The 12859-nt window shown below is 51.5% G+C and overlaps 7 protein-coding genes across 7 annotated transcripts; 5 read left to right on the forward strand and 2 right to left on the reverse strand.

The window, feature by feature from the left end:
* Positions 1 to 994: 994 nt before the first annotated feature.
* On the forward strand, positions 995 to 2020 carry N0V89_003512 (uncharacterized protein; the record flags this gene model as incomplete). The annotated part of the gene is made up of 1 exon (XM_056212314.1): positions 995 to 2020. One exon carries the CDS (start codon positions 995 to 997, stop codon positions 2018 to 2020), a length of 1026 nt encoding a protein of 341 aa, XP_056072622.1.
* Positions 2021 to 2803: 783 nt separating this feature from the next.
* N0V89_003513 (uncharacterized protein) lies at positions 2804 to 3802 on the forward strand (the record flags this gene model as incomplete). Its single annotated transcript, XM_056212315.1, has 1 exon — positions 2804 to 3802. The coding sequence occupies one exon, from the start codon at positions 2804 to 2806 to the stop codon at positions 3800 to 3802; it is 999 nt and encodes a 332-aa protein (XP_056072623.1).
* Positions 3803 to 3926: 124 nt separating this feature from the next.
* Positions 3927 to 5354, reverse strand: N0V89_003514 (uncharacterized protein; the record flags this gene model as incomplete). The annotated part of the gene is made up of 3 exons (XM_056212316.1): positions 3927 to 4254; positions 4309 to 5110; positions 5348 to 5354. 3 exons carry the CDS (start codon positions 5352 to 5354, stop codon positions 3927 to 3929), a joined length of 1137 nt encoding a protein of 378 aa, XP_056072624.1.
* Positions 5355 to 7207: 1853 nt separating this feature from the next.
* On the forward strand, positions 7208 to 7936 carry N0V89_003515 (uncharacterized protein; the record flags this gene model as incomplete). Its single annotated transcript, XM_056212317.1, has 1 exon — positions 7208 to 7936. One exon carries the CDS (start codon positions 7208 to 7210, stop codon positions 7934 to 7936), a length of 729 nt encoding a protein of 242 aa, XP_056072625.1.
* An 824-nt stretch (positions 7937 to 8760) lies between these two features.
* N0V89_003516 (uncharacterized protein) lies at positions 8761 to 10282 on the forward strand (the record flags this gene model as incomplete). The annotated part of the gene is made up of 2 exons (XM_056212318.1): positions 8761 to 9009; positions 9110 to 10282. 2 exons carry the CDS (start codon positions 8761 to 8763, stop codon positions 10280 to 10282), a joined length of 1422 nt encoding a protein of 473 aa, XP_056072626.1.
* A 484-nt stretch (positions 10283 to 10766) lies between these two features.
* N0V89_003517 (uncharacterized protein) lies at positions 10767 to 11570 on the forward strand (the record flags this gene model as incomplete). Its single annotated transcript, XM_056212319.1, has 2 exons — positions 10767 to 10773; positions 10876 to 11570. The coding sequence occupies 2 exons, from the start codon at positions 10767 to 10769 to the stop codon at positions 11568 to 11570; spliced, it is 702 nt and encodes a 233-aa protein (XP_056072627.1).
* Positions 11571 to 11783: 213 nt separating this feature from the next.
* Positions 11784 to 12857, reverse strand: N0V89_003518 (uncharacterized protein; the record flags this gene model as incomplete). Its single annotated transcript, XM_056212320.1, has 2 exons — positions 11784 to 12719; positions 12771 to 12857. The coding sequence occupies 2 exons, from the start codon at positions 12855 to 12857 to the stop codon at positions 11784 to 11786; spliced, it is 1023 nt and encodes a 340-aa protein (XP_056072628.1).
* Between the last annotated feature and the right edge of the window lie 2 nt (positions 12858 to 12859).

The following is a 12859-nucleotide window of genomic DNA, read 5'->3' on the forward strand; positions in this document are numbered from 1 at the left end:
GATGGTCGGGAAAGAAGGGAAAGAACGCGATAAGACAGCTTCAAGAGATTTCAAACATCATCCGCTTCACGACAAGAGATCCATACGCATCTTGGAGTTACTCCCCGGCCCAACCGGATCTCCACTACAATGCCGGGTCGTCGAAAAGCCGTTAGACTCTTGTGGTAGCTATGAAGCTCTGTCTTACGTTTGGGGCGACCCAGATCTAGTGAAGACGATCGGGCATGACACAAAAATAATTCGCATAACAAGAAACTGCTCGAGAGCACTGCACCATTTACGAAAATCGCGAGATTCGAGGTACTTATGGGTTGATTCGATTTGGTATGTGTTGCCATATTGTCAAGGTATGAGTATATGGCTGGGTCGCTGACACAATTCCTTACGCAACTAGCATCGACCAAAAGTCACCCCTGGAGCGTAATCATCAAGTGGGCATGATGGGCACGGTGTATAGCAAAGCGCGACGTGTTGTCGTATGGCTTGGACGGAGTCAATCCAAGCCAATCAACACCGCCATGACTTATATTCGACACGTCTCTAAACAGGGACTGGTGCCTGAAAAAGGTCAAGTACATCCTTTGTCGCGTTGAGCTGATCCCTAACGCTCGTCTTAGGCCATTATGAGAGCAAGGTACCGGGATTAAATGCGCTCTTTGGGAAGTCCTGGTTTTCCCGCGCTTGGCCAGTTCAAGAGGTTGCTTTTTCACGCGAGTGCAAGATTCTCTGTGGTTACTATTCGATCTCGGCAGACGAGCTCATGAACTTCCTCACACTAGTCAAGGATTACACCATTGTCAATTGGAATCTGCACAGGGCTCATGTACACAGACAGATGTGGAGGTAAGTTTGAAATCTTCGCTAGATGCACTTCGCAAGGTCGCTCTAAAACAGCTAGTTCGCCATGTGTATCAGTGCTAACGCCATGATTTCTTGAAGGTACATCCAGCACGTGCGCTTCCACAGTCAACAAAAACTTACTAACAGCACTGCGATGCTCCTACGAACACAACACCTTGATGCTACAGACCCTAAAGACAAGATATTCGCTGTCCACGGCTTGCTTTCGCAACTTGGAGCTCATTTGCCAGACCCAGACTACTCGAAATCGATCCAACTAGTCTATCAGGAGGCTGCTACTGTTGCCATCAACCACGACAATCGACTGCACATCCTTGCTTCACTTACGGGTGAGAGTGGGATCGAGGGGCTTCCATCATGGGTTCCTGACTGGTCTTGTAATCGACCCATATCCGAAATAGCATCTTGGGACGACTATAACGTAAAAAGAGCGACTAAACCATGGTTCAAGTTTTCGGCAGACGGAAAACGTCTGAAATTATGGGGTGCAGAGGTCGACAAGATCGAGGAGCACTCAATCCCATTCGTAGCTCGCTACAATTTTCACGATGTCGTAGGACATGGTTATCCGATACGCGAGATAAGAATATTGCAAAGATGGTTTGAGAGGCTTGAAGAGGATCCGCACCCAACAAGCTTAGTCGAATTCTTCTCCGGTTTGAGCGAAAAGCCTTGGACACGCATGAAGTCTCAATTCAATCTTTCTACCGATGTACTTTCAAAATACTGGATAAAAGCCATCAAGCGCTTCAAAAAGGACGGATGGACCTACAACGGAGCCCGCTATATTGATGCGGATCTGCGTTGGCGGGCCACCGAAAGCGCTATGAACGACGGCATGAAAGAGAAACATGTAAGGGGAGACATTACACCTTTTCACGATCTCATGCGAACGCTCCTGGACCGCAAGGTTATGTTCGTAACCAAAAGAGGACACCTAGGGATCGCATCCCAAGCTATACAAGATGACGACCGTATCGTCTTCTTCCGTGGGGTAAGTCTGCCCATGGTCGTTCGCCAGGTGAAATCGAAGTGGCGGCTTGTTGCACCAGCATATATACACAACGGGATGGAGGACATATCTAACTCCGAAACAATACTCAATAAACTACAGGCTTTGTTGGTAACAGACCAAGTGCAGAAGTTCGACATCGTCTAGCAACAACGACCGGAAATGGGATCAGTGAGTGGCTGGATATTTTCACTAGCCAAAGTGAGCATGGGGGCCAGGTTCCTCTCCCCCAAGAGCAAGGCTGTGGTGTATGCAACAGCATTGTTGAAGAAGGGCTAATCCGAATGATCGAAGCGTCTAGCGAACTATGTCATCAGCTACTCCTCTGGAGCTAGTCGTGCTGTTCTGATGAGGCATGGGACTGGAGGATCGACTTTGAGCAGTGGAGAACGAGCAGGATGAGCTCCGTACAGTGTTTTCCTGGAGTAAGTGATGAGTGCAAGTACGGTGATTTTCCGGACAATCGCCATTTCGAGAGGGTAATGGCAAAGCTGTATGGTGACTGAAGTGATGGGAGGATAGCAGGGAATGAATCCAAAAACGCCCGGCGATTCCGTTGGCAGAACCATGAGAAAAATCGCGTAGCTGCATTTGCAATTTGTTGGTCTTCCTTCGCGAAACGTCTAGCGGAAGTGCGATTGAGCTTCAAAGCAAAGCCCAAGGTTCGTGAAGTCCACGCAGTTGCTCACAGTGTCTGATCACGTGCTTGCCGAGTACCTCGGCATGTGAACGCTGACTCGTTCCTCCGGATGCTGACTCGCTCCAGTTCATTCACACGACAACATCACCTGGCCTCTCACGTAGCTTCTGCAACTCTCGATTTCTCCCAACTCAGCCCCAATCAAGCGAGGTCTTTCTGTTCAGCTTTGCGCTCTCGTCCATACATCAATCCGCCGCGCGCACCCTTACACCCATTACTTCCATTCCAATATGCCCATCAAGACCTGGCTCACAGAAACCCTGGGGGTTCGCATACCCATCGTCCAGGGCGGCATGATGTGGGTTGGCCGAGCTGGACTCATCTCTGCCGTCGCGAACTCCGGCTGCCTGGGTTTCCTTACTGCCCTCACACAACCAACTCCGGAAGCGCTGCGCGAAGAGATTCGTAAATGTAAATCAATGCTTAAACCCTCCGCCGTACAATTCGGCGTCAATATTACGTTATTACCGGCAATCGTCAGACCCGATTACATGGCGTATGCGCGGGTTGCTGTCGAGGAGGGCATCAAGGTCGTTGAAACGGCGGGTGATCCCTCGCCTATTCTAAAGTATCTAAAAGAGAACGGCGTTGTCGTGATACACAAGTGCGTGGCGCTGAAGCATGCTTTGCGGGCAGAGAAACTGGGTGTAGACGCCGTGTCCATCGATGGTATCGAATGCGCCGGCCACGGCGGCGAGTACGACACTACTTCCTTGATGCTTCTCAGCCTTTGTGCGGAACAGTTGAAGATCCCATATCTTGCAAGTGGAGGGTTCGCAAACGGAAGACAAGTTGCTGCAGCTTTGGCTCTCGGAGCTGCAGGTATAAATATGGGGACGAGGTGGATGTGTACGGTCGAATCACCCATCCACCAGAACGTCAAGGATACCATCGTTAAGGCCACGGAGCACGACACTGTGCTCTGCCTCAGGAAGTTTCGAAATACGAGCCGGTTGCACAAGAACAAAGTCTCGCTTGAAGTGCATCAGATCGAGAATACCAAGCAAGACGTCGAATTCAAGGACGTTGCTCATCTCATGAGTGGCAAGAGAGGAGTAGGCGTATATGAGACCGGCGACGTGGATGCTGGTGTTTGGAGTCTGGGGATGTGTGCTGGTTTGATCCATGATATACCCACTTGTGAAGAACTGGCGAAGAGGTTAGAAAGAGAAGCAGTGGACACACTCAGCAAGACCAACGGACTTGTAGTAGCCGAGGCGAAGTTGTAATCAAGATGATACGTTTGATCAAGACTGGGCACATGGTTCACGATGCCCAAAACAAGCGCCCAACCTGTTCACTTTACTCTGGTGCTGCGTCATATCGATCGATTAACGCCTTCTACGAGCTTCATTACATTAAATCGTGCGTCATGAGTTCCCCTGGCTTCTGGCCCTTGTGTGAGACTAGACTCACTTCGTCCACACCATTGTGGCTGCGTTTGATCGTGTACGACTTTTCCACCACGATCCCGTCCTCTTCATTGAATTCTGTTGATCCATGTTTAACCGGCGAGACCGATGTCCCGATTCGGACGTCATGCGATGTGTTGCTTCGACCTATCTGCTGGAGTTCCTTGCTTTCGTCGCAGTTGTAGTAATGCCTTCGACTGCGAGATGAGGAGCCTTGCAGAATGGGAAACAGCTTAGCGAGAAGCTGACGTACTGTCGGTAGGCAGGCACTACACGTACGTTAGCATGAGTCTTTTGGGTGCAGACCACAGCTGTTGACTTACCACATGATGCCCACACATATTTCGATTGTGCTGTATACTGACACGTCGTAAAACTCCCAACTCGCGTCAGAAGAGGCTGCGAAGTTCATCAAAGCGCGTAACCGCAAGATGCTGACCACAGTGACGAAAGTACCGACGGAGAACATCAGCCCGACGCCAACCTTCTTCTTCCAATGCAATTTGAGGTGTCTCAGTTGCCACATGGGTATCCCAAGGATCCAGATGTCCAATGCGATGCTAATGGCAGCGTGGGTATTCGTGATGGCGTTGATATCCACGCAATGGCCTTCGTGGAGCCCATCCCAGTGCTCCCAGAAATACCGGACGGGCTGGCATTGGAGGAGAGCAGCAAGAACGAAGGTAAAACCCCACGCTACCACAAAGATGACAGTACCCCAAAGCAAGCGCTGGACACTTTTACTGGGAAAGACGCGGATGTAGAAGAAAACCAAGCAGAGTTTCAAGAGCGCAGTCTGCGTGAAGTAGAGTGCCGCCATGACGTAGAAGTACTTCAGCATGGTGGTAATCTCTTCGGGTCGCAGTGCCCAGATATGTTGTCCCAGACCATGCCTGACGGTCCCGTAGACGGTGATGATCGCACTGGGCACGGATATGATCGTTGTAGCCAGTACAGCCCAATCATCCCAGCTAATGTCGACCCGGGTGACTAGTATTTTGAAAGCAAATCGTACAACGACGAAGCCGGCGGCGGTCGAGAACAGCACGTTTGACAGGACGGTGTATTGAGGGCCGCGATTGTGCACAGGAGCTCCACAGCTAGTCAAGCTGCTGTTCTTGGTCGCTAAGGTTGGTCAGTACGTCATCCTTCACAACCATTTCAGAACTTCAGCATACCTAGCTGATCCGGAATCGTGCAGCTCTTGGTTACACAGAGCGTAACGTTGGTTTGGAAGACCTCATTCGTACAGATGCAGGTGAGGTTAGTCGGACTGCAAGTGTTGGTGCCGAATGCCTTGAGAAGGCATGGTTGCTAAAGAATTTAGAAACGCCATAGTATTGTGTAGTGCATGGGACTTACGGCGCATTCAGGAAGTGTAGATTGGGCCGTCGCAACCCACGCAAACGCCAACACCCATATCGAAAGCAGCATTCGGAGAAAGGACACCATGAAGGATGCCGTTCGTCGGAGAATATTCCACAAATGCGCAGGGAAAGCGGGAGCCAGCCCTAATTATGAACCACCCCTTGACCCTCAAAAGACCTAGTCCCCGATGATCTGCGCATCACTAGATTAGCGAAGGGAAAGTGCCGAACAACATGATGTGCGCAAGGCATAGACTCGGGGCAATTCACGCTCCTTTCCCTATTAGCACGTGTCAAAGTTTGGCCGCTTCGACTTAGCGCAGCCGGAGACTTTCGATAGTATGCATTCGGCCAAGAGCAGCTTCTCTGGCACGAAAGGCTGATTTGTGGAGTGTTTCGCCGTTCGCGTATGTCATTGACTGCTGAGAACCCGTGATCACGTGCTGACACGCGAGAGTGGATACATCGGGCAATTTAGCGGTCGCTAGACATGCGCTAAAGCTTAAACATGTACCGGCGTGGGGATGATCCACTATCTGGCACAATGTTATTGCCGGAGCTGGGGACATCACCATGACAGACTTTTGACGGCGCCTAGTCGTTGTAGGTCGACGACGGAAACGACCAAACTTGCATTATTCCTACGCAGAAGCTTGAAGTGTGACTGCGCGTGATGAGAGCAGCTGGCATGATTTGGGTACTATCATCGTGGACATGGAACTACCATGGAATGTAAAATTGCCAGCGTATCACAATTGGTACGCTAGGTGGCCCAACATGGCATTGAAGGCAGGCGTACCAAAGGCCCTTCCTACATGTGAACGTTGGTATGACGGCATGGTCTGGAGCGGCCTACAGAGTATACGACCCTAGCTTATTCTGTAACATCGACCAAACCAAATCAGCAACTGCGTGTGGCTCGCAGAGTGCATTCCGGGGCAACAAAAAGCTTTGATCCAACTACGTATGTGCTTAAAACCTTTCGATGCCCGTTGGGGTGCTTTAACTTGCCTTCTTGGGACTTACCTTTCGAGCCAGAGGACAAATCTTTCTGGACCATGAATTGACTCCATTCTATTCGAGCGTCCACAGTAGTTGTTGTGCACGCCAGCACGATCAGACAAAGTCACGTGATGTCGGCAAAGGACAGTCTGTTGAGAACAGTTGAAGTCTACAGAGATTGTCGATGTTCGCTTAACAAAAGAATGATTACGACTTCCGAACAATATTGAGCCAGAATAAGGAGATAGAAAGCAACGATTGAGCCAAGCGGAGCGAGTCAGACATTCGGACAGTTCCAGCGCCTCACTGTCATGTCTTCTAATAACAGACATTTTAGCACGTAGAGCCAGTAACGCTTGTATGAAATTTACTAAACAAACCCACTTCAAAATCTTCGCTAATCCTGCTTTCGTGTTGCCCTTTGTATTATTTATTCGGAACCCGGGGCCGCGCGCTGAAAACGTAAGCTTTGCTCGAAAACGTACAGAAGCTGCAGAACTGAATGATTACAAATGTTTCTTTCTATACCAGTACTCGTCTTAATCCCACCTCGAGCGGTCTCACAGTCCTTCTCGGGCGGTCGGCAACTGCTTGGCTTCCTTCTACAGGTCAGCCGCAAGGGCAGAATATGCATATCCAGCCGCCGTTTCCACATATATCCGCTTGTACCCAGCCCGCGGGTGTACTGTTGGAGCAAGAGTCCACCGAGACATTATAAACCTAGAATGCATATCATAAAGTAGGAGTATAAAAGCTACAGCATGGTCTTGAGACTAAGTTCCGCTTGAGAAGACAGTAACGAGTCACACCTAGGTAACGTTACACGCTTGACAAGAACTTACAATACCAGAAGATGTCAGTCTTCCTAGTTACAGGTGCCGCCCGCGGCATCGGTCTTGAACTTGTCAACCAACTCTCCTCGAACGCCACTACCACGGTCATTGCCACAGTCCGCACCATTTCACCTGAACTACAGCGTCTCAAAGACGAACGCGAAAATGTCCGCATCACAATCTGCGACATCTCATCTCTCGACTCCATTTCCGCGCTTAGCACATCCCTGGCGGGCATCCTCCCCTCTGGCGAAAAGATCACACATCTCCTCAACAACGCTGGAGTCGTAGCACATCCAGAAGCCAAAGCCACGTCCATGACTGCCGCAGCACTCTCGGAAAATATCACAACAAACGTACTCGGGCCAGCGAAAATCGTCGAAGTGGTACTCCCGTTCCTCGCACCTGGCGCGAGCATCGTGAATATCACCAGTGGCATGGCTTCGTTGCAATTAGTCACCACCAGCATTATACCTGCAGCTGCCACTGCTTATACCATCTCGAAAGCTGCTCTGAATATGCTTACTGTGCATCAAGCGCAAGAGCTGAAGGGGAAATTTCGTGTGGTGTGTCTGGATCCTGGTCATGTGAAAACGAGGCTTGGTGGGGATATGGCAAGTGTTGAGATCCATGAGAGTGCAGCTGGTATCATTAAGGTAGTACGGGGGTTGGATGAGGATAAGGAGGGTGACCGAGAGAACGGAAGGGCAAGATTCATGGAGTTTTCGGGCAAAGAGATGCCATGGTGACAATGGTGACAAAAGCGAGTGTATCTGAGAATTGAATCACGAAAGAGATAGCATTGAGTCATACCGTTGTGATGAGCTGCAGGAAAAGTGTCGCTACCTTTGCTCGCAACGAAACAAGCTTTGGACTTTGGACTTTGGCATGGAATTTGTTATCCTCCATGGCTGACAAGCTTTTTGATCGTCGTGCGTCTCCTCGAAGATCGACCGGCGAAATTGAACTGTATTTGCACGAATCGCGTGTAAATTGTCACGCTGTGCTTGAGCCGGCCACGCAAGTTGACGACTTCTATATGATCACCGTGCATTAGACGCGTCTTTCCACTGATGAATAACAGGAGACTCGTCTAACGAACTGTCATCATTGTCTGCGGACCTTCCTTGGCATTCGTCGCACAACTGTATTCGGGGTTGTTACCGGTGAGCCGCGCATCACTTTTCATCATCACTCACAGAGATACGACACCTATATCAATCCTTCTAAGTTGGCGAACTCCGAAGGGCTGCAATCGTATCATTTGGGCATCTTATGTACATACCCCGTGTCCCGCATAGGCAACGCCGAGCCTCGGAATGAAACAGCGGGGGAGGCTCTAGTAGGTCTCTTATCTCCACCTTTACTCCGAGATGCCTATCACAGTACTCGATCGCACACTGCTGCCAGGACACTTTTGTGATACACGTACGCCCTTCAGGCCTGCATGGTTAAATACACGATCAACGTGTCATTTCTTCGATCTCCACAGCGTATATAAAGAGCCACAAGAAACCCTCGTCTGGTGTTACTCCAAACGCGCCATCCATCATCCCACCACGTCGACTTCACAATGCGACACGCGCGCGCCACGCTTCCAACGCCCACATCTACCAATTCTTTCTGGCACAGCGAGCCAAATGAATTTCTCATCGGTCATCACACAACGGAGGAGCTACCCGCCGAGGCTGATATAGTCATTGTTGGAAGTGGTATCACAGGTACATCTGCGGCAAGATTTCTCGCGGAAGATGAAAGGGCAAATGGCAAAACGATTGTGATGTTAGAGGCGCGAGAGGCATGCTGGGGCGCTACAGGCAGGGTAAGCCAATCCTCCCGCCTCCACCGTTACGAAGACCTTCTACAGAGCAACTGTCCCAATCTTGTGCATAATGAAAAGGCTGGACTAACACCCGCTCTAGAACGGCGGTCATTGCCAGCCCTTGCTTTGGGATCGTGGCGCCGAGATCGCTCTCTTCGAGCTCAAGAACGTTCATACCGTCCGCTCATACATCGAGGAACATAACGTGCCCTGCGAATGGCGAACTGTGTCCGGCTGCCGCCAATTTTGGACCGAGGAAGTGTTGGCCGAAGCAGAGAAAGAAATCGCACATCTCGAGTCAACTGCCCCAGAGCTTGCCAAGCAAGTCCGGATAATCAAAGATAAGGAGGAGCTGAAGGAACACCGCGTCAATCCCGACTGCTTCGGTGCGTCTCTAACAACAGGAGCCGGGAGCTTATGGCCCTACAAGCTCGTTACCTTCATATTAGAAAAGCTGGTCAAGGAGGGCCGCCTAAATCTCCAAACCAAAACTCCCGTTACAGAGATCACTTCCCAAGGGAAATCGCATACCCTCCATACACCACGCGGCGCCATCACCGCTTCCACCGTGATCCTCGCAACCAATGGCTACACCTCCGCTATCCTTCCCCACTTCGCCGACCTCATCGTACCTGTCCGCGGCGAAATGAGCGCCCTCTTCCCACCGGAAAAGTCATCCATTCTACCCGATTCCTACGGCATGATCGCCGCTCTCGGCCAACCAGCGAACAATGACGACTACCTGATACAGCGCCCGTATAGCGGCGTGCCGAATCCTGCTGGGCACTTGATGTTCGGCGGCGGCCGCGGAATGGGAAAGCTACCCTCGATCGGTGTGTCAGACGACACAATTATCGACCCGGACACGGCAGCATATCTGCGCGGCGCGCTGCTGAAGGTTATGGAACTGCCAGGTGAGACGGAAGGGGTGAAAGAGTTGAAGGCTGCGGGTGAGTGGACGGGGATCATGGGGTATTCGAGAGATGACCATCCTTGGGTGGGTAAAGTGCCTGGGAAGGACGGCTTGTGGCTTTCTGGTGGGTATACGGGACATGGAATGCCCAATGGGACGTTGTGTGGAAAGGCGGTCGTGGACATGGTGCTTGGAGAAGCTGCTGGGACTGACATCACAAAGGTGCAGGCCCAGATGGTCGAGAAGGGCGATATACCCCAGAGCTACCTCATTACGCCGGAGAGACTTACGAAAGCTCGATTGTGGCCGACTGTGGAGCAGCAAGATCAGGGAGGTGTGCATATGAATGGTTTGGTGTAAGCCTGCATTACCGTGTCTAGCATTAGAATGGCTTCTATAACCACCCTATCGAGACCTCTACTCGTAACGATGAGCACTTAATACACTGCATGTCTAAGCAATTCCGCCATTCCCGCCAATTCCGTTGTCTCAGAACTGTATACAAAGAGCAGCAGAAGACTCTCACTATTTCCCCTTCTGAATCTAGCGTACCAATCTCACATCATACCAAACTTGCTCAAAGTTTTCCTTTCACAATACTCTCGGCCGTGGAGTTGTAGTTCGATGCATCAACTCCGCGTGCAACGCCCTGCAGGGTCAGTTTCCGGATACGGATGTCAGATTCTCTCCGATCCGCAGCCACCAACTAACCGACCAATCGCAACCGCAAGGTAGACCGACTAATTCTACGGAAGGACACACGTGAGGAAGTACCCCACGTTGGCACGCCATGGCGAGCACGTTTTCGCAGGACTTGTGGTGAGAATATAGTTCATGAATTACAATGAAAGGTGGTAGGGCGTAAACTATGCAAGATATATAAGAGAACAATTAGAACAAACCAGCACAGCACCCACTCTCATCATCAATCAGAACCAGCGCAAGACAACCAGATACAAAGATGGCCCCTCCAAAGCACATCGCCATCATCCTCTTCCCCGGCTTCCAACTCCTCGACATCACCGGCCCCCTCGACGTCCTGAACATCCTCTCCCGCAGCACCACTCTCCGCCTCTCCATCCTAGCCTCCACCCTCGACCCGGTCTCCACTTCCCTCCCCCTCCAAACACCCTACCTCGCCACCCTCAAACCATCCACCCCTCCGAACTCAGACTTTGGACAAGCCATAGTGCCAACGCATACTTTCGCCAATGCCCCAGACGACATCGAAGTCTTAATCATCCCCGGCGGTTTCGGCAGCAGAGCAGAGGAGAACGTCGACCCCATCGTAACTTTCATCAGGGAGTACTACCCCAAGCTCACGTATCTCCTCACCGTCTGCACGGGGTCTGCCATCCTTGCTAAATCCGGGGTTCTCGATGGCCGCCGCGCTACCTCCAATAAGAAGGCGTTCACCTGGGTCAAGCAGCAGAACGAGAAGGTGGACTGGGTGGCCAAGGCAAGGTGGGTTGTTGATGGGAATGTTTGGACAAGCAGCGGGGTTGCGGCGGGTATTGATATGATGTATGCGTGGGTGGAGGAGGTATGGGGCGTGGAGGTGGCGGAGGAATTGGCGGATAGTAGTGAGTATGAGAGGAATAGGGATAGTGCTGGGGATCGGTTTGCGGAGAGGTGGGGGACGGTGTGAGGAAGAGGGTGAAGACTGGGGTGGGACTGTTACAAACTGATATCTAAGGTCCGTAAGCTACGAATAGAGAATGGAAATGAATGCGCCTTCTATTATTAATACTCATAAATCATGACGGATCAAACATTGGTACAGTAGTAAGTAGCAGGTATACAACCTCACCTCTCACCGATCGTCGATGGCACCTCCGTAGCGCCCCAAAACGTGACTACTTTAAAACGGTGTCGCAAACTCCACGATATCATGCTCCAAATGCAAACTCTTAAAGTCCGTTAGATACTCCGGTAGCCTGTCCGCAGGCTTCGCTGCAACGCCAATCATGAAGTCTTCCTCAAACGACTGGATCTCCAATCGCACATCTGTGAGTCTCCTTCTCTTCAGCCAGGCCTCGCTGTCGCTCACCCGCTCGCCCCACGTCCCGTAGGTCGCGCATCTCGCAGGCGCGCCTGGCCGTGGCGCCCGCACATTTTTGAACTCTAGCTCTTTGATCCACTTTGCGAGCAGCGCCTCGCCGTCAAGCTTGATGTACGCTTCCTTGAAGCACCAGTATACGTAGAACTTCCGGAGCTTTGCGTCGATCAAGATGTCGCTGCTGAAGCTGCGCTTTTCTCCCGATGGCAGCGTCGCGAAGATGGGCTGGTTGCGCTTGCACACTCTATCGTATCTTCCCAGCATCTCGGCCGTGACCTCGGTCCCGTCGAGCAGCGGGAACGGATCAACATTGTACTTGATATCCCAACACTCCTCGTCACTGAAAATCTCCTCGTATATGTCGACCCAGCCGTCGAGACCTTCGCGGTCGATGAGCTTGTAGTTGTATTCCAAACGTTCGTTGGTACACACAATGTCGACGCCGAGCTCTGCTTCGGGGCTACTACACCCCACCAGCGCGACGAGGCCATTCTGATGCGATACATTGAACTCTATGGGTGCTTGCGAGCCGTCGGGGAGCAGTGCGCAGGGCTTCCCATGGGTCGGGTCGCGCTTTCGCCCATAGCGCACTTGATTCCAGGGAATGCCGAGGGACTTGGAGACGAACAATCGCTTGAGGAGCGCCGAGGCCAGGCTCATGCGCGCGTCTGCAATGTGGTACTTCCGCGTGCAGTTCTGGCGCTCTTCGGGACTGATGAGTTGGAGCTCGGCGGCGGCCTGTGCGGGTATGTCAGCGTGTTGGTGGGGAGCTTGTCATGAAATACCAACCGCTTCAGTGATCTTTTGGCCGGGCCATAACGAGCGCGTGTCGAGCAGCCAGTATGTGATCTCCAGCTCCCCTTCAGATCGGGTCATGG

Source organism: Didymosphaeria variabile, assembly GCF_027946475.1.
Source record: "Didymosphaeria variabile strain IMI 356815 chromosome Unknown scaffold_3, whole genome shotgun sequence".
Classification (NCBI taxonomy): domain Eukaryota; kingdom Fungi; phylum Ascomycota; class Dothideomycetes; order Pleosporales; family Didymosphaeriaceae; genus Didymosphaeria; species Didymosphaeria variabile.